Genomic DNA, 26,873 nt, shown 5'->3' on the forward strand with positions numbered 1-26,873 from the left:
ATATTTCTAGCAGAATGAACAAAAATGTTATTAAACATGGCTACATTGGTTTAATTGTATGACAGGTGGGGAGTCAACCAGCTGGTTGTAGGTTCATTTCTTGACACCAGTACTGTGTTGTATTGGTGTCGGAAACACTTTATCTCTTTTCTTGGCTCACTCTGTGTGGCTACCGTTAGAAACTGTGGAGGTTGATTTATCAGTAATAAACAGGAAAATGAAGGAAGAATTCTTGAGTTGTGGAACATGTATTTTGAGTTAAGATAAACATGGAATTACTACAGAAGAAATGCTTTTACAACCTTTCTTTATTTCAAAACCTTTTCCCAACACCAATGTACACATATGATGGATCTTGGGCTAGTTTTAACAAATGAGAGATTCAGTTCTTTGGATGGTAAGAACTATGTTTTTTGATTCATGATGTAAGGTGCCAAGTATTCTACAAAAGTCACACCTTTTAATTTAATACTTAGTGAAACACTGTGACAAGGCTGACTATTAAAATTACACCCAGTGAGTTTCAATAAACTTTCTGTATATCTAATTTCACTCACAAGGCTTAAGTCAACCCAAAGCTTTAGAAAGTACTTCCCCTGTGAACACCTGAAGGAATGGGAGAGGTGGAACAAAAAGAAAGATTCTTAACCCTTTTGCTACCAACCTACTTGGAATACTCATTGTTCTATGATACAAATTCCTTCTTTTATTGTGATCTTAATGAAAATCTTGCATCAAATGTTCATGTTAATCTATGTTCCAAACACCAGATTAATAATGGCAAAGTTATTTTACTAAATACTTCATTATTTTCAAAATTAATTCAAACAAGAATAGTGCATTTCAACAGAAATATGGTGATAAAAGGGTTAAGATAAATAACCTTGCTTAAATTATTTCTCATGTCATTAAATAATTAGCTAATTTGTTGTTAACAGCATAACCAAATTTATGTAATATCTATATAGTATACATCAATCTTCTGCTGGTTTTGCATTGATAAAAGACCTTGCAGCTGCCCTCTGATCAAGTCACAATCATAAAGAGAACCGACATCAATATGAGAAACCTGGTAAAAACAAGCAACAAATTGTAAACTCTACCATCAAATCATCTTGCTTGCTGTGGAACTGTTAAGACAAGAGTTACACAGAAGTGAAGAGGACAAATTACAAAAATGGAAAAATTTACCAGGTGCAAACATGTCATGTCTAGTGAATGCAATTTGTGTGGGTGCATGTTTCATACAAGGATTAGTCTTCTCAGTAAATACCAGCGTAACAAATGAGAGCAGAACCAAAATACTTGGAAACAAGGAATATTCTCTGTCAAAAGTGATACATCTGTATATTTGGTAAGATGGAAGAGCAGATGTTCTCTGGTGTAATTGGTATTGAGGTTGACTGGTAAGTGACACATACATGGTTCAAATCTAGCCATGAGACTTATTCTTGTCTCTCTAATTGACAATTATAATATTTAATCATATTTAATCCCTGCTTTTACAGATGGCACTGATAACCATTTAGTTTTGGTGGATATGAAGTCTAAAGGAATTGATGGCGCCAGAGCTGAGAGAATCCTAGAACTGAGTGGTATTACAACCAACAAAAATACCTGTCCAGGAGACAAGAGTGCTATGGTACCAGGAGGAATTAGATTGGGTAAAGTTTTCTTTGATTTGGACACTACAATCCCAACCTCTCCTATGTATCTTTTTTTTTTTTAATTAATGCTTTTATGGTAAAGTCACATGGCCTAGTGGTTAGGGTATTGCACTCATTATCCAGAAGATCATGGTTTCAATTCTTTGACTGGGCAGTGCATTGTTTACTCTACACAAAATATTTCATTTCATGTTGATTCAGTTCACTCAGTTGTATATAAGTTCCACCAATAGTTGGAATTTAACCCTGCAACTGATTGACATCCCATTCAGAGGAAAGTGTTGTAATCTTAGTTATTTGCTATGTAAACTGGATTGACTCCCAGCCATCTGAGTCCTTGGGTTCATGACAAACCTAAGTCTATGTCTGTTTTTATGAGTTGGTCATTCAGAAGAATGAGCTCTAGTACCTTCAATTTTTGTGGGCCTCAATCTTGGACTTGTGAGATTGATGTGGTTGATGATGTCTGAACATTGCCAGAGTCAATGTTGGCAGGAGAAGGAATTTCAGAGGGTTGCTAGTGCCAGGGAAGAAAATGGGTTTAATGCAGAATATGAGGTTTTGAAACGTAGTAAGGAGGACAAGAGAAAAGGAGAGGAGTGTGTCTCTGAGGAAGGAAGAAATATGCTGGTGTCTAGTTCAGAGAAATAGTAGTTGTGATAGTGGTAGAAAGGACAAAGAGCTGAAGCAGAAAGTCTGTGATCCAGAGAAATTCTAGTTCATTGGTGATGGAGAAGAACGTTTATTTACCAATCAACTGAATTACCTTTTTGTTGTGGCCGTTTAGCCCTAGGTCATTCCTGATTGAGCCAACTTTTGATCAAAGGCATTCTAGCCATGACAATCCAATTTTTTCTGATAGGGAACCTTGGACTACATTATCCAACACGTCCTTTACTAATATAGTTGATGTGATTTAAAGGAGATTTGGCTGTTATTTCTAGCATACTGAGCAATCACATAGAAGTTAAATCATTGGCTTACTTGAATGTGATTTACAATGGTTGTATGAAGCTGTAGTCACAATATCATAGTAATGTGAGTAGTCTTCCAATGTGGTCAAGGATATCTATGTATGTAGTAGCAGTACTGTTTCCAACCATGTGAGCAGTACTTAACTGTGAGTTACCACTTAAGTATTTTCTAGCTATGAAGGAGGAGCACGGGTTTTTTTGAGGGTTGTCAGTTTTGCTGATGTTTATGCCGGTCAGGAGAGATCATCAGAAATTGTCCGTATTAGTCTTTATAGGAGCCTCAAAATCTATATTTGTGTGGTTTCTATATGTGATGTAACTTTTAATGAGTTACTGGGTCACTGTTGAGAATTGTCTTTACATTGGTTCAGTATTTGAGATGGGGAAATAACACGAAATATTGGTGTGTCACCTCACTACTTTCAGCATTAATAGATTAACCTATCCTGATGGTGCTAGGGGACTGACAAATAATCTTATGAAAATATAATAGCACTGTTTATATAATAGAAAGAATTTCTAGCATCTAATTTGAGATGGAATAGCAAACACCGTGTAGTGTAGCTGGTTCTATTATTGCCTGGTAAGTGATTGACAGAGGGCTAAATTTCCATCAAGTTTATTGATCTTTTTCTGTTTCAAATTAGTGATCATATTTATCTAATATCAAAATCTTAATTGTTAATTTCTAAATTATAATTATCAAATATTTGTTGATTCGATTTGTCCCCATCTCATATAAGAACAGGTGTATAAATGACAACATTCTGTGTTCAAAGTTCAATAATGTTTACTTTGACTTTTCATTCTTTTGGGGTCATTAAACTAAAGTAACATTCAAGTATTTAGTTATAGCGCATTATGTTCTGGGTTCAAATTCTATCAAGATATTAGATTTTAGTCCTCCACTTTAATCCTCAATAAAATAATGTACTAGGGTTCATTTGATATTCTTATAAGCTACCCAAAATGTATACGGACTCACAATAGATTACCTTTTGATTTTGTAATATTTCTTCAGGAACACCAGCATTAACGTCAAGAGGATTTAAAGAAGAAGATTTTGAGTTGGTTGTTGATTTCTTTGACCAGGCCATACAGCTGGGGCAAGAAGTAAAGAAGAAGACCAGTGAGTTGGCTATGTTTTATGTTTGTGCATAGTGTATAGATATGCGTGTCTGTTTGAGATTGTACATTAAGAAGTGAATCAGTGAGTTGGCTTATATTGTATGTATATTTATAACACGTAGCTCTGTGTGATACTGTTTGGTTTGGATGTTGAGACCAGAAAGTCACTTATAAGTATGTGCGAGTGTATATGTATTCATATTTTGAAGTTGGTCCATTTTTTTACGTGTGTATATATATTGTGTGGGTGTGGATATGCATATGTATGTGTGTGTGTCGTGTGTATCCATATTATAAGTTGGTCCATATTTTATGAACGTGTATATAGTGTAGGTGTATGTGTGTAGGTGTCTGTGCTTGACTGATAATACTAAAACCAGTAAGTTAGTTTGTAAGACAATAAACACACACACAACTATACCTTATACACATGCATACAATTTCATTTGGATGTTTTGTCCAAATGATCAAAAGCTGGTTATATCATACATATGTATATATATATGTGTGGATTGGGTGGTCGAGGAAACCTTCAAGAGTTCTGAATAGATAATAACTTCTCATGGGAGTTGCTGCATATAGTCTTGCTCCCATCCTATTGACAAAATTATGTTGTCCTCAAAATTTCATGCGTTGACTTCGGACCAAGATCTTCCCAAATAAAAACCTGCTTGGAGTGGCTTACTATGCAGTGTTGGTAGAGTGCAATGTTGACATACTCGAAAGGTGTCACTATAGTATCGTGTCAGTTGGGGCTGGGCAAAAGAGGCATTGAGAGAAAGCTTTATTTTTTTATTTATTCTTGTTGCAGAAAACCTGAAGGAGTACCGGGCATTTTTATTGGAAAATGAAGACATTAAAAAGAAAATTGAACATCTTGAATCTGAAGTGAAACGATTTTCAGGATCTTTCCCAATGCCTGGCAGAGATTTATAGTATATTGCTATTCTTGGAGGAAGAATTTATCATCAAAGAGAAAATAATTAAGTGTAGTTATTTGGAAGAGTTTCATTGGTTAACCAAGTTATTTCTTACAGAGGTGCTACATTGCATGGATAAATTGTTTACAGTATTCCATTATCTGACACTATTAATTCATGTACTTTACCTGTTTACCTGTCCACCTAACTCTATCTCTGCTTGCTTGCCTACCTACCTATCTCCTATGTATCTATCTTACTATCTGCCTCACTATTGACTTATCTATATACCTGCCTGCTTACTTACCTAAGTATTTGCTTGCTTATGTACATACCTGTCTTTTTACTTGCCTCCTTGTCTGCCTTACCTGCTTACACTTCTACCTACCAAACTTACCTTTCTATTTGTCTGTCTGTGTCTTCTTGCCTACCTGTATATCACTCTACCTATCGGCAGACCTACATGTTGTTTTGCATATATTTGTCTATGAACCTTCCTCACTACTTGCTTATCAACCTGCCTGCTTAGGTATCTCTCTGCCTGTTTAGTTACTTACCTATCTACATATCTGTTTGCTTATCTGCCTACTTCTTACCTACACACTGTTTTGTGTATCTACCCGTCTACTTAATTATGCTCTTCCTACTTCTCTATCTACCAGAAATTTATACCAACTTCTAACTCAAGTCAGAAATCAGATAACAACTTCTCTATGACTTCATTTATCTCAGATTGTGGAATCAAGCATTCAACTTCTGAAAATACAGATAACCAAATCATATAAATTCTGATTTTATATTCCAAGAATAATAATCCGGCCATATTTTTGAGTCTTATATATTTGAAGAATTAGTGTAATTCTGAAAACATTCCTATAACAAGGAACTGATTGGTGAATGTGTTACTATTTTTACTGGTGGCTATGGTCATCAGAATGAATCTGCTAATCTGACATTACTATATTAAACATAAAAACTTTGAAATATTCCTAGACACAATATAAATTTAATGAGACTTAATCTTGGATTCTGAGTGTGCGTTCTTAGACTGGAAACCAAATTATCACCATATATTATGATTGTGCAAACAGCAAATTATTATAAAGCTTGTCCATTTTTGATGGGTGTGTGGCACTCCTCTATCACACCCAGAAGATACACGCTTGCTTTTTAAAATTCTTTTTATTAAAGATTCAGTCAGTAATAAACGGTCTTGGGGTAAGGCAGGGAAATTATCTCATTTCTCTTGCTAGAATAAGAATAACATTTTTTGATAAAAACTTTTACTGTCAGTATTAAATGCTTGTGTCAAGTGTTGGCATTCCTGTAAGCAATTCCCATGTGTGTGTAGACTAATTAACTTTAATAATATCAGTTGTCTGTCTTTGTAAATTACTTGTAAACAATTATGATGCTTCAAATTGTTTTTTTTTTACCTCTTTTGTTTTACAATTAATTTCCTATTAAGAGGAAATTAATAGTAAAACATTAAAAATACCCATTTCAATTGCATTTATTTCTAATCGTTATAAAGTGCCTTATTTCTGGATGTTTAATAATTAGGATGTTAGAATTTGAACTTGGATCCTTTATTTTTAAGTAAAGGGTAATAATACAGCTGTTTGCTGCTTAGGTTAATGATTGTAAAAAAAATATTATCATCTTAACAATTCATCTGGGATATTCAGAATGTTATTATTTTCATTGTTCAGCTAATTTTATATTGACAGACAAAGGTTAATTGATGTGAAGACATATTTAAAGTATGGAAACATTGAAGAGTTAACTAGAGATATAAATATGTTGTGAGACAAACATGGAGATATACAGATAGGATAATGTTTAATGTATCAGAATAAGCCTGAAATGTACTTTCATCAGGAAATGGAAATAATGTTAGTCCTGCATTAATATCGTTGACTTTTATGGGGATGCTGAATTAGTAGAACTGTTAGTGTTGAAAGAAATGTTTAGTAGTATTTCTTTTCATTGCTATAAATTCTCTGTTCAAATCCCTCAAAGGTCAACTTTGTTTTTCAACCATCTGGTGCCGATGAAATAAAGTACCAGTGAAGTACTAGAGGTTGATGGTATTAACATCCTCCCCTCAAAATTACTGGCCTTGTCCCTAAATTGCAGATAATTATTACTAAGGTGTCAAGTTGACAGAATTATCAAAGCATCATAAAACATACTTGGCAGCATTTGTTCTGGCTTTTAATCTTCTGAATTCAAATCCTGTTACGGTCAACTTCACCTTTCATCGTCTTGGAATTAATATAATAAAGTACCAGTCGAGTATTGAGGTTAATGCTATTGATTAGTCCCCTCCCCACAAATTTCATGCCTGTTGTAGAAAGGATTATTATTGTTATTCACCACAAATATTTCTAGTTAACCTCTTAATGGTCCTCTTGTTCTATAAGTTTGGTTGTCTGTCCTCTGGAATGGCTGGATGAGTCTGAAAGTGAAGTGATATTCTATAGAATTTGTGATTTATATTTTTGTCATATATGTTTGGGTAGAAAACTTTGGAAAACAGAAAATTAAAATATAAAGTTTATATATTTTTGAAGACTTTCTAAAATGGTCGCTATTAAAATGAATAAAAATACAAAAAAGAAACTCCATGATATATTCATATTTTTTTTAAAGTTTTCTGAAATAAAGGATGCTGTTATGAACATGTAGCTTTTTGTTATTATTATTATTTTTATTGTTGGAATTTTATGAGGATGCTGCTCCTGTGCAGGTGGCACGTAAAAAACACCATTTGAGCATGACCGTTGCCAGTGGCACGTAAGAAGCACCCACTACACTCTTGGAGTGGTTGGCATTAGGAAGGGCATCCAGCTGTAGAAACTCTGCCAGATCAGATTGGAGCCTGGTGCAGCCATCTTGTTTAGCCAGTCCTCAGTCAAATCGTCCAACCCATTCTAGCATGGAAAGCAGACATTAAATGATGATGATGATGGTGATGATGATGATGACAACTGCAGCTGCAGGAATGCCAGTTCCCATATTCCTTCCCTTGTCTGTTGACTTTCTCTCTCTCTTTCTCTCTCTCTCTCTCTCTCTCTCTCTCTCTCTCTCTCTCTCTCTCTCTCTCTCTTTTCTCTCTCTCTCTCTCTCTCTCTCTCTCTCTCCTCTCTCTCTCACGTACATGCACTTTCTCACTCTCTATTATCCACATCATCTAGTTCTCTGAAAGACAGATAGAATTCAGGCTGTGATTATTTGTTACATTCTTCGTCTGCTCAATATTCTTACGGAGTCAGCTAACTCAGGAATTCATCTATGGTAAATTAAGGTGTCAAACATAGGGTTCACACCACTGTTTAGTCTGGCTCCTGGTTCGGTTTTATAAAGAAATCCATTTTGTTATTTTTAAATTCTGTTGTGTCTGGAGAAAATCAAATTTTTAAAATACTTTCTTTCCGGGTTTTCTTGCAATATAGACATGCAAAGTTTTGTCACTTGAGAGATTCCTTGCAATGTCTTTTTTTTTTATTTTTTTTATTTTTTTAATTTTTTTTTTTTTAGTAACAATATGGTAGAAACTGCAATGGCTACTTAATCCTTTGCCTGTCCAAAGCATTCTCATTGTTATTCCTTGTTTCACACGTTCTGAGTAATATAAAGATTTACGTTCATAAGTCCTAAGTTATTCTGGTGGTTGGAAAAATACTGGGAACGTGTTTCATATACGATGCCCTGTGTATCACATGCGATACATAGGACAGGTAAACGATTAAAGATGTAGACCCCTTCTTCTTGGTGGTGACTAAAGTTATCGTAATGTTGAGATCCTGTCTGTATTCTCAGTAGGCTCCTCACAGTTAAAAGTGTTTTGCTTCTTAGCCTGAACGCTTCGCCTGAATCGGGAAATAACAATTGAATTAAGTTTCGCCATCAAAATAGCTCCATTTATTGTTTCGCCAACAAAAACCATCCTGAGCTGGCTGGTCTCACTTGTCATCGCTATCAATCAAATAGTTTTCTCTAGTTGTTTTGGTTCCAGACCAATTTCCTACAAGAAATAATGCAATGATCTTACTGGGAAACTGCGGCAGCTGGCCCAAGTTTTCTTCATTTGTTTTGGTTCTAAATGTTACGCTTGGTTCCTGATGCTACCTTTACAAGTTGTTTGATTTTTAAGATTTCCATATTGAATCAATGTATCACAGTTTTCTTAATTAAATTTCAATTCGTGTTATTATATGTAACAATCCAGAAAGCGTAGTCTTTTAACACTTGTTTAGTCCATGAAGCTCTTTAAAAAGTACTTTATACGACACCATACTGTCTGTTATCCAATTTTATTTCAGTATAGCCAATATCTTTTTAACTACTGCAGACATCAATCATAATAGAGGATGACTTGATAACTTGTACAATGCCTTCGCTAATTGTTTTAAGTGTCTGTGTACTCGCGATCAAAAACAGACATCCTCTCTAAACGGAACATCAAGAAAATGTCAACTAGAGAGAGTAAGAGAAAGAAAAAGAGATATATAGAGAGAGAGGGAGAGGTGGGTCTGGACAAAAACTGAAAAGACGAAAGGCAAATCTGTCCTCGGTAGCAGTCCAAGTCGAAGAACAATGAGACGAAAAAATATCACACAGCATTCTCTCAAAGTGTCGACTGATTCTGCCAGTTGGATTCCTATCAGTAGATATACATAGGCATACATACACACATACATACACATACATGGTGGTTGTCTCCTCCCTATGCAGAGTTTGACCACCTCCTGTACCTCCACCTTAGAAGCATCATGGCATCTGATGTGGCTTTTTAAACCAATGTTCTGAAAAGACACCCACATAGATTGCACATCTGATTTGGATTACCAAGACCTGCAGATAAGTTTTGCTCTTTGTGGATCTTAACATGTCTTTTGAGGCCTCCGTTGGATTTGCAAACCTTTTGGCATACACTGCATTCAAAGGTGTGCACAGACATATTGTCAGAATAGTTGGTGGAGGTTTGTTTTCCATGCATTCGCAAATATGAGATTTGAGGCCAGCCAAAGACAGGCAAGGTCTTTCACAGACTGTGCACACAAAAAGGTCATTGTCAATCACCTTCTCGAGCGTTACATTCTTCCTTAGATCTCTTTTGAGTCTTACTTACGTTATCCTGACCCCTTCAAATGCTTTTACTCCACAGAATATTTGCTGAAGCCTGTCTTTTATACCAAGACAAAACAATGTACATGATAACACTTCCAATCAGTTAAGATCAAAAGCCATGAGAACCAAGGCATTTATTATTATTATTATATAGAAAGATGAGTTCTTAACTTTTGTATACGATTGCCAAATTCCATCACTAAGGTAAACATAGCTGATGTAATCCATCACTACGGCCAACTCAATAACAGAAAGCGCAACTCGAAAGTAACTTATTTATTGGTCCTTTGAACAATGATGACAATATTTCGACATCTCGTGTGTCTTCAACTAGTCTGGTTCAAAATAAAATAAATGTCAGTAGACTGACATTTATTTTATTTTGAACCAGACAGAGAGGGAAAGAAAGTGAGAGAGAAAGAGTGAGTGAGTGTGTATGAGAATGTGTGAAAGACAGAGAGAGAGAGTTACTCTTTTTCCTGATAAACAGAGAAAAGACCCAGAAAGAATGTTTTTAGGGATAAAATTTAAAAGTTTATGTTTATTTCGAAGTTACATCTTCAATAATGATAACATTATTGGTACAAGAAAACCAAAACACAAAAAGAAAGAGAACGTGAAAGAAACTAAAAAGGAAATTAAAAAAAAACCATGAAAGGAAGGAAACAGAAAGAAGAGGGAAATGTAAGAAATTGAAAAGAAGGAAGAAAAAGAAAGAAGAAAGGCCAAGAGAGAAAAGAAAAGAAAAAGTGAAGGAAAGGTTGATAAAGAGAAGAAAGCATGAAAAATAAAAGAAAAAAAAAAGAAAAAATGTAAAAATTTGTGCAGAGAAACTGTTTATTTGGAAAATAGAAATATTTAAAGACAGTAAAAAAAATCAGGTGAATTATCTGTGAGCAAGGTAAATTTCTTCAATGCAGTGTAAGTCATAAAGGTAAAATTTAAATATAATTAAATTCGTAGAGATCACAAAGATTTTGAGAATTATTTGGGTAGGCAAAAGCAGCACAGTTTGTATCGAGCAGACAAATTAAGGAACATTCCAGTCTTGTTGGACTTGTAGTTTCACGAAGTGGCCTCAGGGAGATATAAGGGTTGTAACCGAATTCAAAGTGAGCATTTAAAGAATTGTAACCCTTAAATGATCCTGTGAAAGACAGAGGAGGGAAAAAAATTATTTGAATTATTTGGAGTATATATACATACACACACACACATATATATATATATATATATATATATATATATATATATATATATGTATATATATATATATATATAGAGAGAGAGAGAGAGAACAAATAGTGAGAGATTATCAATTTTGGCAAAATACTTCAAAAACTCTCTGTTGGCACACCAGGCTAACAATATTGTTTGTATTAGTGAAGAACTCCAGGTAATCATGTGATAGGTTCCCAAGTTGTGTCACAATTCCATATTGTAAATCCCTGGATGGGCTCCAGACAAACTGGTCTTTACGCAGTGTGATATATAAGAAACAAGTTTAAAATAATGGTCATTACATATTTTTCCTTCGCTGGAGCAGATTTGGCTTACAGCTGTTTCCAGTAGTCATTATAGGTACATTACTGAAATGATCTATCGGTCAATTTACCTCAATTGGAAAGTGGTGTAAGCCAAAATTGTGCTAATAAAGGAATTACACACACACACATTTAAAGTAAAGAGAAAATGGAGAAATATTGATCAACAAGAATTGACTTACAGCGAGAAGACGAACGCCTTTCATCTTCCTCTCGAGGCTCTTCTGTATGTACTTTTCTTCACTCTTATGAAAATCCATGTTCCAGATCGGATGTATCACCAAATATGATGAATATTATTTTAAGAATTTTCAATGTCAATACCATATAACATTAGAAGCAGAAACAGGTGTTAGATAGGATGCAGACTATTTGTATTGACTTAAAAAATAGTAATTGATGTAAGCCAATTGTTGTTCATCAATATTTCTCCATTTTCTGTTTAATTTGATTCCTGATAAACTCATGTTTATCTTTGTCATTACCTGTAACCTATGAGCATATTATGCGTGAATATGTATGTCCAGGGTTAACATAAGTAATTATATCAGTAGTATAGTGAATATTTTTATCTCTTAGACGGTTATTCCAACCTCTAAATCTACTAACCTTTATGTATGTACGTATGTATGTATGTATGTATGTATGTATATGTATATATATATATATATATATATATATATATATATATATATATATATATATACATATATATATATATATATACATATATATATATATAGGAAAATAAAAAATAAAAAAACAATAACAATAATAATAAGGCAGAATGCTAAACTGAAAGCATATTTCAATATAGATGTGTATAAGGAGGATTAAAAAAGGATTTCTAACCGGCTTTCATTGCATGGCAAATTTTCAAAAAGAGGAAAAATGAAAATAATGTTTTTTACAAAAAAAAAAAATTTAAATATATAAAAAAAATAAACATACTAATACGTTATATTGTCTTTGAGCTTTTAAAGTTCAATGGTAATCCATGTAGATAATTGTTAGAAAGACTAGGATGCATGTATTTAAGATTAGTGTTGTGTTTAAAAAAGGCTGAAAGTTTGTGTTAAACAGGAAGTGTGGGTAAGGGGAGACAATTCTGTGGGAACACGAAAATATGTGTTGGTGCATGCATTCCTTTTTATTCCTTTTTTTAAAATTTTTATAGAATATTTTAATCTTTCACTCGTTTCACTCATTAGACTGCGGCCAGTTTTAGTCAAATGAATCGAAACTAGTCTCTTTTTTTTTTTTTGCCAAACCGCAGAGCTGTGAGAATGTAAACAAACCAGAACCGGTTTCCAATCGTTGATCGCGCACGCGCGATGAACTTCTTTCAGTTCCTGTTACCCACTCACAAGGCTTTTATCGGCCCAAGGCTACAGAAGAAAACATTTGCCTAAAGCACCACGTAATAGGACTGAAACCGGAACTATGTGGTCGGGAAACAATCATCTTAACACACAGCTATTATTTTCATACATAGGTTGAGAAATTATCAAATGACTAGAACTATACAGGGTGCGATGGATAAATTGTCGCCACTTTATGTTTTTAATTTCACGCATGTGCATTGTTTGTTTTTGATTTTGTCGACTACACAGTATTGTTGGTTCAGTTGGGTACCGTCTGTGAGAAAAACAGCACCAGGACGCAATTCACTCTGCCAGAAATTTGGAAACGACATGCTGTACTGCTTGACATTCGCGCCGGAAGCCCCAATACAAACGTTGCAGAGTGTTTGGGTGTCAGTCTGAGGACATGTACTGAGAGTGATAAAAATGAAGTACCCAGTCAACATGATGGTGTTTGAAGTGATCACTAGTGATAACGACGTTATGCCTCCCTTCATCTTCCCACATGACCTCAGACTCAACATGGAGGTCTACATCAAGTGCCTGGAGGAGGTAGTGCTGCCCTGGGTCAAGAGGGTGACTGCTGGAAGACCCTATGTCTGGCAACAGGACTCTGCATCATGCCACACAAGCAAGAGAACCCAAATCATGGCTGTCAGATAATAACTGCCACTACACCACCCCTAACATCTGGTCACTTAACACCCCAGACAGCAACCTCCTTGATTATTATGTGTGAGGTGCAGCTGAGTGAGAGACCAACAAAGCTACTTGTAGCACCAAAGATGAACTGAAGACAAGGATTATGGCAGCATTCACCAATTTAAACAAGGAGACTGTCAAGAATAGCTGCAGGAGATTCCGAAGTTGTCTGGAAACCGTGGTTGAAGCCAATGGCGAGGAATTTGAACCACGTTTCGTAGTTTGCTACCTCAACTGCTCCTTTATAGGATCCAGTAGCTAAAGCCATCCTCAGGAGGAACCATGTCCGGTTTCGGCCCCTACTCCTCTACCATTTTTGACGTGGCTGGGCTCCCCCTTTCGGATGTGTCTTCAGCTCTGGTGTTGAGTGCATTTCTTCTTTCTCCTTCTTTCTTTTGTTCTTTGGTTTCTTCGATGCAGCGTCAACGAATGTCAGCTCGCGACTGACCATCCTGTCAAATTTCCCTTTAAATACTCGCTGGTAGGCTCCAGCAGCCAGCTCAGCTAGTTGTCACGTGACACTATCTAAGCTTCAACTGACTAATGGAGGGGAAGGGCGCGAATAAATTTACTCTTTAGTATTTCAAGATATTTTTATGCAATTTTGGTAAACGTATCTGTTAAAATGAGACGTCAGTATTGTTTTCATTTTTGCGTAATTTAGATGACAATTTATTCACTGCACCTGATATATATATATATATATATATATATATATATATATATATATGCATATACTCATTTATTATTTGTTTTTACATGACCGAACGCCAGCGTCACCAATGTTGTAAGTAGTTATTTCAACTTTATATTTCCTTACGCGACTCTATCTCTTTCTCTATCACCTTTTCCCCCTCTCGTTCTTCCTTCTGTTACTACTATATCTCTCCCCCCCCCCCTCGTACTTCCTTCTGTACTACTATATTCCTCTCTTCCTCTCTTTCTCTCGTTGCTCACCTATTCTTCTACTTCCTCCCTTTGTTTTGTCCCTCTACCACTCTCTCTCTCTCTCTCTCTCTCTCTCTCTCTCTCTCTCTCTCTCTCTCTCTCTCTCCCTCTCTCCCTTACCCCTGCATGGTCACATGCTTCCGGTCACTAATCCTTTTCTTCCTTGGCTATCGCCGAGCAAACACGCGAACTTACTTCGTCCCCACTTTCAAGTTCGTGCCTCACAGCGTTCATATACACATAATTTTTCACGTCTGGCCGTATAGCCTTTTCCGTTTTTTTTTTCCTGTCTTGTTTTCTTTTCCGTTTGTTTTCCTGTCTTGTTTTTTGTCCGCCAGTACATTCCTCCATGGCACAGGTTTAATTTGTGTATACAAATTGAATTTGCGGTCCATGGGAAGAGCCGTTTTAACGATGCGTCCTGCCCAACTCTTCGAAACGCCGGTGTTAAAACGGGTGTAGCTGATGAAGAAAAATGTTCTCTATGTGGCTTGTGTGTTTTCTGTACTCTGGTTATTATTATTTTCTTGTCTACGTTTTGTTTGCAATGTCCTGTACCCAGATATGCACCTATATATACAGGTAGACGTAGGTATGCACATACCAGTACGTATATATGCATATACTCATTTATTATTTGTTTATATATATATATATTGATTCCTGGAGGACGAGCTTAAATCTCGCTGAATTTCAACGTTGCGAGATTCGAACTCAGAGTACAAAAGGACACAACTCACTAGCAAAGACTACTATTTTATATCATCGCTACTGATCCACACCCTTCGTTGTAGCTTATATATTAGTTTCTAATGAAGTCATAATGGAAAAAGTGTAAAATCGATTATATCGATCTCATCACAGGGTTGCTGCTCTTTTTACCAAATCAATGACGGAAAGCAAAAACGAATTAAAATTAATTAATTATTAGTTTTATTACTTACGGTAGTAAAATGATCGTCCGGCAAACGAGCGGAAATTACAATGGCGTGGATATGTCCCCATCATATAGTAACCCAAGTAATAAGACAAAGGATCTGTAAATGATAGTAATACACAATATATATTCAAGGATAAATATGAATCCTTTATACGCACACACACACACACGCTTGCGCGCGTGCAAGTGCACGCCGGTGCAATGAATAAATCAATTTACTCGACATTTTGTGATTAGAGATGTATAAAAGTGTGAGACAAAGTCATGTGATTTCATGGCATTTTCCGTGAATGAAAGTTCTAACATTTACGTTCTTTCTCAAACGTCTTGGCGGAGAAAGAGTAACAGTTTCCACTGAATTGAACCCAAATCCTTGGTTCTGTTTGATGGGGGATTAATATGTAGCGTACGTCTTAAGGGATACTTCTCTCTCTCTCTCTCTCTCTCTCTCTCTCTCTCTCTCTCTCTCTCTCTCTCTCTCTCTCTCTCTCTTTTGTTACATATTTCATGAATACGGACGTAGTGGATAACAGCTAGTCTTCGGCCGCACCTTTGGACCCTGTTGTGTCCACCACTCTGATTGGTTGGTATTGGCGCAATTTGTCTCTTGCTCTATTGCGCGCCAAGATGTAACCCAACCAATCGCAGCCTTCAGATAAAGTCGCGTGAGACAGTATTTTCTGAACCTCAGTTTGAGCCAACAGTATGTTATAAAAGCTAGCCTCTCACCGTCACCTTCTGAGGTCTAGCCACTGACCACAGAGCACACAGCCAGTTCCAGCGACGACAGAACAGCAGCCTCGTCGATAATCGTCAACACTTCGTTCAACAGCATTCAGGACCTCCATCTTCGTCGCCTCCAGCTTCTTAGCGTCAGCATCATCTCTCTACGTACACACCAACCAGCAGTACTCGCACAGGTTCTATCTCCACACTGTTTGTGACTTGCTTCACCATGGTTAACAGCAAATACAACCTGCGAGAACTCCTGTACCAAGTAACCGGAAGCAGCATTGAAGCCACGATATGTGCCTCTTTCCGACTCTGCATTGCCGCCACAACTTCTTGATACATCACCTCAACTAATGTGTACCTTGACTACGAACTGGTATTTATCATCCTAGTGTCTGGACTTTCTTCTAACGTCCTATTATCGACTCTTTTCTATGCTCTGTATTTCTCGCACACGCATACATCCATGTTTGTATACACATGCACTTTGTTTACATGACGGCCTGTCTATTATTATGTTTATATGTCGCAATCACACGCACAGACATACATGTTAACATATAAATAAAATCTTTTCTTAAACCATTCTACCGGTTGTGTCTCTCTTTTCCTTCTGGAACTTATACAGCATTCATCCTCTTTTCGTATTTTCATTTGTATCGACCCCGCGATGTGCTAAAGGAGCCATTCCTCGTCATCTCTCCTGATCGCACGGTCCTTTACAAATATCTACGTAATTACAGAAGTAAAAGCAATCTGCAACATGAAGAAACCACAGGTGGTCAACGATTTGTTGTAGAAAAAGAACAAATTCTATTCTGCTCTTTCTCTTCTTTCTCTTCTCCTCTTTACCAACCCCTCACTCTCTCTTTCACTCAATCTGTCCCTGTCTGTTTCTCTCTCTCTCTCTCTCTCTCTCTCTCTCTCTCTCTCTCTCTCTTTATCTCTCTCCCCACCCTTTTTTCTCACACTTTGATTACGACATCATGAAGCCACATCGAAGAATAGTGGTAAGGTTCTGGTAAACAGCGTTGTAGAATTGACAACCTTCTAAGACATTACTTGGGGATTAGGGCTTAAAAAGAGAAGGTCGTTGTCCTTGAAATTTTCAGTACCACCGAGCGTGATGAGGTGGGGGAACAGGGAGCAATTTCAACTCGTAATTTGCCTCAATAAGAAGCATTCGCTCAAGATAGCAAGTTCACTTAGGATCAGATATTTGATTCTTTTAAGTAAAAGAAACGCCACTGAAGGCACCCAAGTATAAGACGGTGATCTTAAACAGGGAAATTAGGTTTTCTATCCATGAGCAGGTGCATTCCGGTGGACTTTGATATAATCCGTCTACCAATTCACTGAGAAAGTTTGGGTTGATCCCAGATTATTAGGGAAGGCACTTGTCCGCAGTCTCGTACAGTAATATTTAACCCAAACGCATTTGTTTACGAAGTGAACAATCCAAGCATACGACCTTGCATACTCCTGCTTATTTCTACATATGACTTCTAGTAATGTAGTGGGATGGATGACAGAATGACAAACGTTGGGTGTCTGCTTAAAGCAAAACAGAATTATTGGTGATGGTAAATGCGGTCCACGAAAGAAATCACTTCTATAACGAGATTCTCTGCGATGACCAATTCTAGCTTTTAAAGACATATTTTGTATTTTGGATCTGCTTCTGTTGTGATCCAAGAAATCTCTTATGGTTTTCCCCCGTGATAGTTAGACATGGGAATGTAATAAGGAAATTTCTTTGTTACTTATAAACTCTTAAGCAGACATACCAAGTGAGGAGAGGTGTCAACTATATCAACTGGTCAAATTGTATTAGTTGATGTATATAGGATAGAACCTTCCGCCTCTCTCACTCTACTCTTTCTTTCTTTCTTTCCCTCTCTCCTCTTTCTCCCTCTCTCTCTCTCTCTTTCTGTATATATATATATATATATATATATATATAACTATCCTATCACTGTCTCTATTCTCCCTCTCTTATTCTTCTTTCTTTCTGTTTTTCTCTCTCACCCTTCACCATTCTCTTTCTCTCCCTCTCTCTCTCTCTCCCTCTCTTTTCCTCCTTGACTCTCTCGTTACTCACACGTGACCAGCAGCTATCATTCTTTATTCTCCTTATACTACAAGAGACAGCACACATTTTTGCCTGTCTCTTCTCAAGGCTTGTTTCTCCAGCGTTCACCACTTCACCTCGTGATGGCTTAACAGCCCTTACCGTTTGTTTTTACTGTTTTGTTCTCACTGTCCTGTCTTTGTTACCACTTTAACCTTCCACAAATCCCAAATTTTATTTGATTTACTTCGCGAGAACGACTGTTTTAACGAAGTCGCGTCTTGTCTCAACGTTCGAAACACGGAGTAGATAACACATGGGACAACTGATGAAGGGATTGTTTTTTATGTTGCCTATTTCATTTCTCTATTTGTTTCTTTCGTTGTTCGAAATAAAAGTCCGTTTTCCATGTTTTTGTTTTTCCTGTTCTCGTTTTCATGTTGTTCACGTTTTTTTGACATCCTGTAGTCATATATGCATGTGTATATACATATACATGTAGGTATGTACATATATGTATGTATATATGCATATACATACATATATATATAATTTATGTTATATTATATTATATTATATTATATTATATATATATATATATATATAAAATTCGGTAAAAATGTGCTTTTTTATAGTAGTCTGACCTTAGAGTCCCTCATGGCGTGAGGCGTTATTATATAGTAATGCCCTTATATAAATATATATATATATATATCATCAAAAATATACAGGGATTAGCATTGAGTTGCTAATTATATATTATATATATATATATATATATATATATATATATATATATATATATATATATATATATATATATATATATATATATATATATATATATATATATATATATATATATATATATATAATGTCGGCAGTGGTGTGCAGTGTTTCACCAAAAAGGAAAACAATTAGGATGCTAGAACACCTACATTGCTAGAAATAAGAGCTAAAATGCTCTAATGCTGAAGTCAAAGCACATAATTGTATATATATATATATATATATATATATATATATATATATATATATATATATATATATATATATATATATATATATATATATATATCTTGACAAGGACTATAATCGCCCGAAAACACCGATCGAGAATTCCCTATACTGACCGGTCAGTTTCAGCAGTTTCTGCTGCTTCATCAGTAAGGATATATATACACACACACACACGCAAGCAGCAGTTTTCTCGACAAACACTAGCTACACTCTTGTAAGATATTCTGTTTTTCGTTATTAAAGAAAGATGACGAGCCGGTAGAAATGTTAGGGTGCCGGACAAAATGTTTAGCAGCTTCTCGTCCGTCATTACGTTCTGATTTCAAATACCACCGAGGTTGACTTTGCCTTTCACTCTGTCGAGATCGATAAAAATAAGTACAAGTCGAGCACTGGGTGGATGGAATCGACTAGTCCCCTCCCCCTAAAACATCATGTCCTGTGCCTGTAGATGAAGGATTATTAAACAAAGATTGATTTAAAAGACTTACCCCTACTTCCCTCCACTGTTACAACCATAGAATCATTGGCAGGAATAAGTCTGGAACTGGTTGCAGGCCGTGTCGAAAAGTAACAAGTTTTGAACAACGAATCTGCCTTAAACGACTGGCATAGGTTTTCCATCTGACACATCTTAATACAATGCGTTAAATTTCCACCTGCAGAACCCATAGGATGGCTGTCGTCCATAGACATGTTGGAGATGAATTTTAGGGGACAGGTTATCGGTGCTACCATTGATGCATCTGAAGCATTGATAAAAATGAAAACTAAAGACTAATTGAAAATAAAAAGAAAATGATAATAATCAAATTTAATTCGGTTCTATAGTTATTGAATGTAATATCAAGGAAAAGGAATCTATAGTAATCGAAACAAAAGGCGTGGATGGGTGGTAAGTAGCTTGCTTACCAACCACATGGTTCCGAGTTCAGTCTCACTGAGTAGCACCTTGGGCAAGTGTCTTCTACTAATATAGCCTCAGGCCGACCAGTGCCTTGTGAGTGGATTTAGTAGACAGAAACTGAAAGAAGCCCGTCTCCGATGAAGGGATATATAAAATATCCCGGAAACACCTGTAAGACCTATTTATAAATGTTCTGAAATCTTTACAGCCTTGGACTTTTAGCTTATTCTGTTAAGTTACATATATATATATATATATATATATATATACACATATATCTATATATATGTGTGTGTGTGTTACTGTGTCTTTTTGTCACCCCACCATCGCCTGACAACCGACGTTGGTGTGTTTATGTCCTCAGAACACCTCAATATTAGTTTCTGCGAGGAGAAAGCTTCAGATTCAAGAAGGAAAAGGAATTTACATTTTGTGCCGTATTAAAACTTAGTCTGAGGACTTGGCTTAGAATTTTTTGTTTCACCATTTATCTGAAGATGCAGCCATCTAAACCGAAATACCTGACAAAGCTGTTCCATTGATTGACAAACCTTTAATCATCAACATGCAACACCCCGTATTCTTCTTCCAATGCATCATCCTATTCGCCGCCACATATAACCACACCTGCTCCTCCACAGACGATACTATCCTCGATTCCTCTCTAATTTTCCGCATCCAAACCTCATTTACACACAACCAAAACATTTCATTCAAAATCTTCTCTGACTTCATCAAAGCATCTTCCAATCTAGTTTCCTTCATCAGCGTAAAGACATGATCACTATACACATCAAAATAACATTATCGTATCCTTTTAAATAGGAACAGGACACGACTAGAACTCGCAACATTCTTCTCTATGGAGAATGTATATGTCGCCATAGCATCAAAAAGATTGACCTTCCTCTTTCCAACCAGAAAACACTAAAACACCCCCACCCCCCAACAACAACAACTACTAATCCTTTATAAAGCTTAGGTGAGATCCAGCTCAGATGAGATCCGGCTGATTCCTACACCAAGGACGATGTTACTGCTGCAAGCACAGAGACATCTTAGGCTGCATCTCAAAGAATGAATTGACGCGAAATCGCTCAGCAACGTATTCCAGCCTCGTTGACTCGTATGCGTCCTGAAAATTCACCATAAAAATTTTTCCCGTGGAAAAACTTGCTTTAGGAAATTTTGCCATAAAGGAATCACGTAAGCAGACTGTCAACTAGATAACTCATTTTTAAAAAATTACCTTTCTCTAATTGATAGGTTAATTGATGAAGTTGCTATTTTAAGAAAAGAGAATTTTTTTTTTCAGTTTATTTCTGATTTTTACGGCAAATTTTCCCGCGGGAAAAATGTTTTCAGTAAATTTTTCTACAACCGGTTCACAAAAATACAGTCTTTTGTTTCTATCTTTTCTACTGCTAATGCATCTCAAAACAGATTAGTTTTGAGCCACCTTTATCTCACTCGTGCTTCCTTTTATCGTCGCTCATATTTTATCCACCCCAAGGCCCAACATAACCATTCCCCCCAACCCTTCCTCCGCAGACCATCAGTGTTCGGAAATCCCTTTCTGCGAATATATATCTTCCAGCAGTCATTTTGCAGCTGTTTAAGAGAAGCGTTAGCTGCATCGACATCATCAGTCTGTGAGTCCATGAGCCAGTTCCTTGCTCTAAGCCAAACTAATACCTACAATCTACTGAAGGCTGCCTCTGGTAATCTTTACTCCATTTCCTCTAAATCTCACATTAACCATATTGCTTCATCCTTTGTCTTCAAAACTGAAATCCATTGAAACTTTGTACGTATTTCAACTCTCAAAGGTTCAACACTAACAGCATCGATTTCACTAATCTGATGGTGGTGGTGTGAGCGGGTGTGGTTGTGGTGGTTGCTATTCTCCTTAATCTTCAGTTTTTTTAAGAAAAAAAGAAAAAAACAATTTACTTCAATTTCAATTTAAACAAGACCAAGATTACAGATTCAAAAGGAAACGACTTCTCTTACCTCCATCATATTGAAAGAGAAATAACCATAGCCCTGAAATGAAACAAAAACAAAGGTTAATTGAATGAATCATGTCTGATTTTGATATATAACATCGATTTAAAGACACAAAACACAACGGACGGTGTCCAGCAGATTGAATCAAGTCCAGCCCTGGACTGCTACTTAATTTACAAATCCCAAAAGGATGACACACAACCAGGTATGCTCCCCCCCTGTTTCCACTTTGTGGTGTGTATACGAAAAGCTCGTTCACCGGGCGATATTCATCCCTGCACAACCGCTCACAGTTTCTCTAATCGCAGTTGCTGTTATCGGTTTTTCACAGAACCCAACTTCTCTATTTTTTATCAAATAATCGAGCAAAGTGCCACAAAATGCTGCACGCAAGTACATGGAATTCAGTAACATACATCCATCGCTGTCCATTAAAGAATGAAAAACGAGTTTGCTTCTTCCGCCATCCGGGCTCGTTGGACGGGTTTAGGTCTTCCTATGTAAATCTCGCGCATTAGCTTAGACATTACAGCCATCGCCTTTCGCTCTATTTTCTTCACAGACACAGTCATTGTGATGTTTTCCTCAAGCTTATTTTAATCTGCTAACGAAATACCTCTCACAGTCACTTTAGTAATAGTTGTTAGAATTATCATTGACGCAGTGGAGTGACTCAATAATGACAGTAGAGTGACATTTTCTGCCGAGTTTATGTTGATTGATGGATTATATTACATATACTTAGAAAGATGATATGTGTGTGTGTGTGTGTGTGTGTGTGTGTGTGTGCCTATCTATCTATCTATCTATCTATCTATCTATCTATCTATCTATCTATCAGTTAAAATAATTTATTACCAGTGGTTCGCATGCTTAATAAAAGTGATAAGACACAATATTTTACATATGAGTGTGTAAAGATTATACACGGAGAGAAGACCCTTGACGGGACTTCTTGCATGCTAAAAAGGGCAGTTAAACCCAAACCACGGAAAAAGACACTCTTAAGGCACGCTGCTAATAGGTACTAGAGTGATAAAAATGAGTTAATCCTATACTGAAGTTTCGCTATTAATGACCAAATACATTAATTTGGTATCCGTGACGGGCTACGTATACCAAATTAATTTATTTGGTCAGTAATAGCGAAACTCGAGTATAGGATTAACTAATTTTTTATTCACTCTAGTGCCAATTAGCAGCGTGTCTTAAGAGTTCCTTGTTTCGTGGTTTGGGTTTAACTGCCCTTTTTAGCATGTAAGAAGTCCTGTCAAGAGTCTTCTCTCCGTATATAAATCTTTATACACTCTTATATATGTGTGTGTGTGTGTGTGTGTGTGTGTGTGTGTTAGCTGTTCATGAAGACTCACTGATAGAATATGAATGCTGTAATATTCATGTAAGATGCATTGCAGAATATTTCAACTTATTTTCATATCATGTTAATCTGATCCTCACCTTTTAAGCATGAAACATATTTATAGAAAGCCATCAATCACACGGTATACTTGCCTCATAATTAGGCATGCGATCTTTTATATTTAAAAGTTCATCCTTCGACAAAATCATTTTTTATGCAGCTCATTGAAAACAAAACGAAAATCAATGAATTTAACTTCACAGAGAAATGGAAATGTCTGGAGAGAAATATAAGAATATTTAGCTTACCAAAAATGGTTGGCAACTTATGCAATAGTTTGTACATTTTGAAGCGTTGAAAGTCTTTAAACTGCAAATCGAATCGTTTCGGTTTGAATGTCTGATGGGAAATAATAAAGTATATATTCTCTGCTACGCCATCTGATCTATATTGATCTTGCATTAAGGCTATTTGCTTTGCGTCATTATTGGAGAGGAGGGCCTCACCATCATCATCATCATCATCATCATCATCATCATCATCGTCGTCGTCGTCGTCGCCGCCTTTGTCACCAGTTCCTGCCAGCAACAGCAGCAGCAGCAGCAGCAGTAGTAGTAGTAGTAGTACTAGTAGTAGTAGTAGTAACAACAGCAACCCAAACACTTCGATGATGATGATGATGATGACGACGACGATGATGACGATGAGAAGGAGGACCTCATAATTGATTACATTTGTAAATCCCACAAAACACATTCACTTAATAAAAGGTAAAAACCACCACCACCACCACTTCTACTACAACAACAACTACTACTACTACTACTACTACTACTACTACACATTTGTCTTCTATCTGCACTGTAATCATCAACTTTTGTGAAATTCCTTCTATTAACAATCTAACAATCAAGTTTTATGCTCTGATGAACTTATTATTAATTAATGATGTTTACTTGAAAAAAAAAAAAAATCACTTTCTTCAACGACTTTCAGATAAGAGCTTAAGCGATAAGTAGATATATTGATTTCAAATTTGGCACAAGGCCAGCAATTTCGGGGGAGGGGCTAAGTCGATTATCGATCCCAGAATTCAAGTGGGAGTTATTTTATTGACGCTGAAGTCGACCTCAGTGGAATTTGAACTCAGAACGTAGGGACGGACGAAATGCCTAGAGTAGAAAAGAAAAGAATGATGGGCGCCTCTTGCATCAGCAGGTGTCCAGAGAGCTTACCATCCCTACTGATACATGTCTTCATTCCATCATGGAATTTTTCATTGAATGTTTGCATTTTCGGTTATGTTCAGCCATAACTATCCGAAACTTTTTAAAGTGAGCAACGTCCTTGTACAGGGTCAATCCTACTCTCTAAATAACGTATGCATTGGCTGAGAAAAAGAAAGAACTAGTCAACAGCATTGGCCACAAACGAAGTCGCCAGTGTTACATCAGTTTCCCTCCTCCTAAAACTCGAGGGACCTCCCTTCCCCTCACTCTCAATTGTTGGATGGACATCGACTCTACTGAGGTCAGTCACCCTTTGACATGTGTCCAACGATAGCCATCCGCCTTACTAAGCGAGCTTGTAGGGGGTCAGCCCAACCATGCGAAAAGTTTAACAGGGTTACATCTTCCAGTAGCATTAAATGTGACCTGACATACATACATACGTACATACATACATACATAAGTACATACATACATGCATGCATACATACAGGCATGCATACATATATACATACACACAACACACACATACATACATACATACATGCATACATACATACATACATACATACATACATACATACATACATACATACATGCATGCATGCATACATACATACATACATGCATGCATAAAAAGAGAACAACTACGCCGAGCTACTGAGAAATTTACAGATACTCCACCCAGACTACAAGTTCAGATTCATACCCGTGATTGTTGGGGCATTGGGATATGTAACGAACTGCCTCAACAAAAACCTGGAAAAATTAGGGTTCTCAAAACCTGAAAGAAAAAGGCTGATTAGAAGACTACAGATTCAAGTCATCAATGGAACTGTAAAGATATGTAAAACTTTCCAAAAATTTAGCACATAAATACATATGCATGCATCTAGACATAAAAACGCATCCATAAAACAAACATACAAATCTGCGCATACACTAACACCAAATACTGCACACACACACACATATGCACAAATACCTAGATGATGTTGATAAAAGTTCCAATGAAGGAGCCTTGAATCTATGTTAGAGTCCGACTCTTTCTCTATGGACAAGAAATACAGAAATGAAACTGATTGATAACATACATACATACATACATACATACATACATACATATACACATACATACATGCATGCATGCATGCATACATACATACATACATACATGCATGCATACATACATACATACATACATACATACATACATGCATACGTACATGCATACATACATACAAATTGCTCTCAATATCAACCAAACGGTTTAGCGAGAGACAGTAAACAAAAGTACAGCAAAACATCGGCTCCAAAAATTTTGTGTTGCAGACGAAAGCCTTAAAGGGGTGGGCGGTTTTAGACGACCAATTGAACACTTGGGAGGCGGGGCTATGATTGAAGTGGATCTGTGTTGACCATTAAAGAACTTGTAGAAGACTTAACGTTGACCATTCAACGTGTAGTCTTCAGTTGTTCCATATTTGTCCCACATTGGAAAATTAAAAAAGAAAAAGACCGGAAATGGGTGCTGCACGTGCTGATTGAAATTAATTTTTAAAAACCGCTTTCACGGTTATGCATTAGGATTCTTTTTGCGTAGCAATGTAGATGGTGCAGCTGCACGTATATGAGCAGGCTTGGGCAAGACTTTTTCAACAGATTCGATCTGGGTACTTGCCCATGCATGCAAGTATTCAATTTGTTTAAAAATAAATTAATAAAACTATAAAGTACGATGCGTATATATAAGGTTACACAGAAGCACGCCCCTGTCTAGAACAGATGTTAATTTATACAAATAGAAACAAATATATTCTGAAGGGCTGAGTTAAATATTTAAAAGAAAACAAAGGATTTCAGAGCAACATCTTATCTATCAGACACAAACGAAATAAAAATAATAATAATAATAAAACCAGTAGATATTCCGTACAAAATATACGTGATAAACATCATATAATACCGGAATCATAAATGGTATCTGCCGGTTGCTGAAGGTTGAGCTGGTCAACATAGCATAAACATTCGCACCCCCACCCCACACACACAATTGCTCTCAGATGCTGCACATAATCAGCTCATTCAATTTCTGGTTTGTTCTTTTGAAGACCGTATAAATAAAATACTATGGAAATGAAAACTACTCTAAATTAACTGCAATCTCCTCGTCTGGCTGCTTAATGTTATCTTACACTTGTAGTAACGCTGTGCGCATGCG

General features: G+C 36.4%; 2 protein-coding genes across 5 annotated transcripts in view; one reads left to right on the plus strand and one right to left on the minus strand.

Annotated features, from left to right (window-relative positions):
* LOC106879889 (serine hydroxymethyltransferase, mitochondrial) overlaps positions 1-7,373 on the plus strand; it is a 40,111-nt gene extending 32,738 nt beyond the window's left edge. For both annotated transcript variants that reach the window (XM_089364519.1, XM_089364518.1), the window contains exons 10-12: positions 1,509-1,664; positions 3,663-3,770; positions 4,581-7,373. In XM_089364519.1, the coding sequence (XP_089220645.1) occupies positions 1,509-1,664; positions 3,663-3,770; positions 4,581-4,705 (389 nt within the window). In that variant the 3' untranslated portion in view covers positions 4,706-7,373. The remainder of the gene's footprint in view (positions 1-1,508; positions 1,665-3,662; positions 3,771-4,580) is intronic.
* Positions 291-26,162, minus strand: LOC106879890 (uncharacterized). Of its 3 annotated transcripts, none has more exons than XM_014929626.3 (5): positions 23,732-26,162; positions 22,067-22,099; positions 19,638-19,892; positions 15,328-15,420; positions 291-7,150 (listed from the first exon to the last, which is right to left on the minus strand). In XM_014929626.3, exons 1-5 carry the CDS (start codon positions 24,177-24,179, stop codon positions 7,092-7,094), a joined length of 888 nt encoding a protein of 295 aa, XP_014785112.2. In that variant the 5' UTR covers positions 24,180-26,162; the 3' UTR covers positions 291-7,091. The 3 variants fall into 3 exon arrangements, with proteins under 3 accessions (XP_014785112.2, XP_089220646.1, XP_089220647.1); XM_089364520.1 differs by lacking the exon at positions 291-7,150 and adding an exon at positions 10,337-10,972; XM_089364521.1 differs by lacking the exons at positions 291-7,150; positions 15,328-15,420 and adding an exon at positions 10,337-10,972.
* Between the last annotated feature and the right edge of the window lie 711 nt (positions 26,163-26,873).

The sequence above is a fragment of the Octopus bimaculoides genome, chromosome 16 (genome assembly GCF_046866305.1).
Source record: "Octopus bimaculoides isolate indiv1 chromosome 16, ASM4686630v1, whole genome shotgun sequence".
In the NCBI taxonomy this organism is placed as follows: domain Eukaryota; kingdom Metazoa; phylum Mollusca; class Cephalopoda; order Octopoda; family Octopodidae; genus Octopus; species Octopus bimaculoides.